Genomic DNA, 5,000 nt, shown 5'->3' on the forward strand with positions numbered 1-5,000 from the left:
AGGCCGAACCGTACAAGACCTTTGCGGTTTCGCCATGAAATCGGCTTCGTGTGGACGGGGCCTTAGAGGGCATGGGGAGACACGGGAGGAGGAGGAGAGGAAAGGAGGTAAGGGGAGAGGAGAGAGAGGAGAGAGGAGGGAGGAGAGGAGTAACGACGGGGTCTCGGGCACCTTGTCGAAGTCCTCCTGCGTGGCCCTCATCTCCTTCCAGGTCTTGTTGAGCAGCTGGATGCAGACGCAGAACAGCTCCTCCACCAGCCGGTCCTGGCTGAAGAAGATGGGGTGGTAGTCGGCACCCGTCTCCGAGGCTGGGGGGGGGCAGTGAAGGTTTTAATCTTTGGACAGAAGAGGCCTCTTACCGTCGAACACTATGACCTAAACTGTGAATACCGGCATTGTAGCACACGATTTAAATGGTTTAAGCTGGGTAGCTAGGTTGCTATCTAGTTTACAATATAGGTACTGGTTTAACTTATGCTTTATAATAAATAGCTGACTTACTTGGTAGGAGACTAACTCAATAAAGGTGCGGACACACCAAAAGCGTTACCCGCGTACCACGCGTATAAAATCGGCAATTTTTCCATAGGGAAGCATTGGTTTACGCGCGTATTACATGCGTATAAGCAACATTTTACTCGCGTTAGGGGCGTATGAGGCGCGTATATATACGTGCGTACATATACGCGCGTATATATACGCACGTACGTGAGGAGTTCAAAAAATTGAACTTTTTACGCTCATACGCGTGATGCTTAGCCGCAATAGCCAATCAGCGTGGAGCTTGTCCCGACGTCACTGGCAGAGAGTAGTGTCGCTTGCACAGAAGCATACGGCCGACATTTTTCTTTATTCTGGGTGGAAATAGTAACATAGTTACGCCATTAAATGCGTTTATGGAAACATTTCTAGCGAGAAATGTGCATTTTACTTTCATAATGTTCGCTCGGTGAATGTGAAGGATGTTTGGTTTGATAGTTATGACGAAGAGTGAACGCTCCGTTCACTTGCATGGCCAGAGTCTCTGATTGCTAAGCAACCTCAACGTCTTGGCGGACTATTTCTCTGCTGATCAACACTACGAATGCTGGAAACACAGCAGACACACCATGTGAGGTTATTTAACCCAATTATTGTTATTTATATCCGAGATTATTTAATCTAACCCGATCCAAGCTCTATCATCCACCCAAACACGGCGGCGTTTGGGTTTCCTTCCTCGGACTCCTAAATCCAGCGCAGCCACAGGCTGGGGGGGGGGAGTTTTGGGCGGTCTCATCTACGCGCGTATGCGTACGCGCGTATCTGACCATTTTTGACACAAAATGGTCAAGCAACATTTTAGCTGCGTTACGCGCGTACATGGTACGCGAGGTACGCGCTTGGTGTGTTGGCACCTTAAGTCTGGCAGTGGACTAGTTAGCTATCTATCTTCTTAGTTATCTAGCAAACTGGCTAGCCGTGGCGGTGGACTAGCCAACAATCCAACTTACTAGCTGATTCTAGGGGTGGACTAGCTATCCAACTAACTAGCTAGCTCTAGCGGTTCACTAACTAGCTAGCTCTAGCGTTAAACTAACTCACTCACTCACTAGCGAGCTAACTATTGAGGTAGCTGTAACAGAGAACCAACTAACTTACTCAGTAGAGAGCTAACTATTGAGCTAGCTGTAGCGGTTAACTCACAAACTAACTAACTAACTCACTAACTAGTAAGCTCTAGCAGTGAAATAACCAAACTAACTAACTCGCTAGCGCGCTACTCATGGAGCTAGCGGTAGCAGTGACTCACGCGGGTCCCCGATGCGGAGGATCTCACAGAGGACCAGGGTCAGCTGGATGCTGCTGCGGGCAAACGGACACTCGTGCTTATCCTCCCTACTGCTGTTCTCCAACACGAACTACAAGAGGAGAGGAGGAGGAGAGGAGGAGGAGGAGAGGTGGAGGAGAAGGAGGAGGAGAGGTGGAGGAGGAGGAGAGAGGAGGAGGAGGAGGAGAGGTGGAGGAGAGAGGAGATGTGGAGGAGGAGGAGGAGGAGAGACAGGGGCAGGGGAGAGGAGGGACAGGCAGGAGAAAAAGGGGAGAAGTTAACATACAGGAAGTGTCTCCCAGAGGAGGAGGAGGAGCAGGAGGAGGAGGAGGAGGAGGAGGAGGAGGAGGTGTCTCCCAGAGGAGGAGGAGGAGCAGGAGGTGTCTCCTACCCTGCTGTAGGCGTCCGGATAGCGGGAGGAGAAGTACTCCATGGTGTCCAGCGCCAGGAGGCCCGGGGGGGCGCGGACCAGGTCCTGACCCGGGTTACTGTTGTTCTGAGCACACACACACACACACACACACACACACACACACACACACACACACACACACACACACACACACACACACACACACACACACACACACACACAGAAACAGACAAAAACACCCACACACAGACACACACACACACACACACACACAGAAACAGGGTTTGATCATTCTCATAACAACAGAACCACAACAACGTTCAGAACAGTCTTACGGGTGAGTGGTGATATCTGAACACGGAGCAGAACCGCGTCTCCCCCCCTCCCTCCCTCCCTCCCTCCCTCCCTCCCTCCCTCCAGACACTCTCCTTCGTGGTCCCCTGGGTGGGGGGCGGGCCCTGTAACGGAGCGTGCTGTTTGGTGGGCGGGACCCCGTAATGGGCCGTGCTGATTGGGGGGGGGGCCCCGTAACGGAGCGTTTTGATTGGTAGGCGGGCCCCTGTAACGGAGCCTTCTGATTGGTGGACTCACGCTGAAGCCCAGCTTCCTGAACTCCTTGGCGCAGAGGGAGCGACGGCGCTCGTTGCTCAGACTGTTCTCGCTCTCCGTCTCGAACGCCGCCTGGCGGAGCGTGTGGAGGACCTCCCTCTGGTCCTGGGGGGGGGGGGGAGGGAGGGGGGACACACAGTAAGACACACAGGTCAGTCAGTGTGTGTCTGTGTGCGTGCCATGGGTTTGCGTGTGTGAGTGCATTTTAATGTGTGTGCGTGGTTGTGTCTGTGTGTGTGTGTGTGTCTGTGTGCGTACAGCCGTGCGTGCGTGCGGCCGTGAGAGGTGCGGTTGTGCGTGCGTGTGGTTGTGCGGCTGTGTGTTCGGCCCTGCGTGCTGGGTGCGGTTGTGTGTGCGTGTGGTTGTGCGGCTGTGTGTTCAGCCCTGCGTGCCGGGTGCGGATGTGCGTGCGATTGGTTGTGCGGCTGTGTGTTCAGCCCTGCGTGCCGGGTGCGGATGTGCGTGCGATTGGTTGTGCGGCTGTGTGTTCGGTCCTGCGTGCCGGGTGCGGTGGTGCGTGCTGCGTGCGCTCTACCTGGCTGTAGCAGTCCAGGGGGGTCCTCATGCGGGGCTCCAGGTGGTTGAGGGTGACGGACTGCAGGACGTACAGGTAGTGGGCCATCTCGTCCCCCACCGCCCCTGAGCTGTGGATGATGTTCTGAGACCAGCAGCACAGCGTCACCACACCACTCACCCGGTCTCACTGAAGGACCTCAGGTCACATCTACAGTCTGAGCCAGACCAGCACTCGACTGGGTCAAGCACAAATCTCTCGCTTTGTATTTCTTTCGACCAATCATGTTGCTTGAGGCAACGCATAGCAACGTGTAGACTGTCCACTTAGAAGTACTTATTTAAAGCTCATTCATCCACTCAGGGAAATAAAGGTACTCTGGTATGATTTCTGGATTATACTGGACCGCTGGACCAGAGGTTCTGCTGTAACACAGTAGGACCGCTAGACCAGAGGTTCTGCTGTAACACAGTAGGACTGCTGGGTCAGAGGTTCTGCTGTAACACAGTAGGACCGCTGGACCAGAGGTTCTGCTGTAACACAGTAGGACCGCTGGACCAGAGGTTCTGCTGTAACACAGTAGCATTGCTGGATCCCAGTTCACTCAGAACCAGACCAAAACCAGTATAACCAGCTTCACATCCTTGACCAGGGTAATGCGTGTGTTTACCTTGTAGATGTACTGGCGCAGATTCTTCTTAGATAAGAACGCAAACAGCTCCTAAAGAGAGAGGATACAAGAGTTAGTAAGATGTAAAGCTATCTTAACTAGCTGGTTAAATAGGAACACAAACATGCTAGGCTAATCATGAGCTAAATCATACCTTAATCATCCTTCACTAGTGTAGCTTAACTTAGTTTTAGTGCTAAGGCTAATCAAAGTACTATTATAGTAAAGTATAGTATGTTATAGTACATAACAGTACAATTGAATATAAAACACAATAATATCATATAATTTACTATATCACATGACACATAATATATTGTAATATAAAGATTCCGTAGCCTAATTGTGAAATCGGAAATTCCCATTTGGGAACATAGTCCAGTAAAGTGACAAAGTTCTCTCTATTCCTAAATGTATAAAAGAGGGAACCATAAACATATTCAGTAGTTTTTATATTCTCAGAACATGGAAAAAAATAATTACTGCTCATATGAAAGCGAAACCAATCATTCAAACTGAAGTAATGTCACACTGAAGTAGACTAAAATACAGACGGGGTGCAGTGACAGAGTCCTGCCAGCCGGTGGCGGTATAGCAGGTGCAGTGACAGAGTCCAGCCACTGGGTGGCGTTGTAGCGGGTGCAGTGACAGAGTTCGGCTAGGGGGAGGCGGTGTAACGCCAGTGATCACGCGAAGGGGCGAGGGAGTGTGTGTGTACTTTGACCCCTGAGGAAGAATTCTCTCCCTGGTACTAAACAAACGGCCCAACCCCAAGCAGAGCGCCTCGTGGACCTGCTTGCTGAGTGGCTTGCTGAGCAGCTTGCTGAGCTGCTTGCTGATCTGCTTTTGAAGCAGTCTGGGTCTTAATAGAGGAGCTTTTGTTGAAGTGAGCAGAGTGTTTGTGACAGACAGACAGACAGACAGACAGACAGACAGACAGACAGACAGACAGACAGACAGACAGACAGACAGACAGACAGACAGACAGACAGACAGACAGACAGACAGACAGACAGACAGACAG

General features: G+C 51.5%; 1 protein-coding gene across 2 annotated transcripts in view; it reads right to left on the bottom strand.

Moving 5' to 3' along the window:
- Window positions 1–5,000, bottom strand: part of elmo3 (engulfment and cell motility 3) — a 27,187-nt gene that overhangs the window by 11,764 nt on the left and 10,423 nt on the right. For both annotated transcript variants that reach the window (XM_056598465.1, XM_056598464.1), the window contains exons 10-15: window positions 3,977–4,027; window positions 3,328–3,450; window positions 2,775–2,897; window positions 2,202–2,306; window positions 1,793–1,901; window positions 172–308 (exon numbers count right to left, since the gene is read on the bottom strand). In XM_056598465.1, the coding sequence (XP_056454440.1) occupies window positions 172–308; window positions 1,793–1,901; window positions 2,202–2,306; window positions 2,775–2,897; window positions 3,328–3,450; window positions 3,977–4,027 (648 nt within the window). The remainder of the gene's footprint in view (window positions 1–171; window positions 309–1,792; window positions 1,902–2,201; window positions 2,307–2,774; window positions 2,898–3,327; window positions 3,451–3,976; window positions 4,028–5,000) is intronic.

This window comes from Gadus chalcogrammus, chromosome 9 (assembly GCF_026213295.1).
Source record: "Gadus chalcogrammus isolate NIFS_2021 chromosome 9, NIFS_Gcha_1.0, whole genome shotgun sequence".
Classification (NCBI taxonomy): domain Eukaryota; kingdom Metazoa; phylum Chordata; class Actinopteri; order Gadiformes; family Gadidae; genus Gadus; species Gadus chalcogrammus.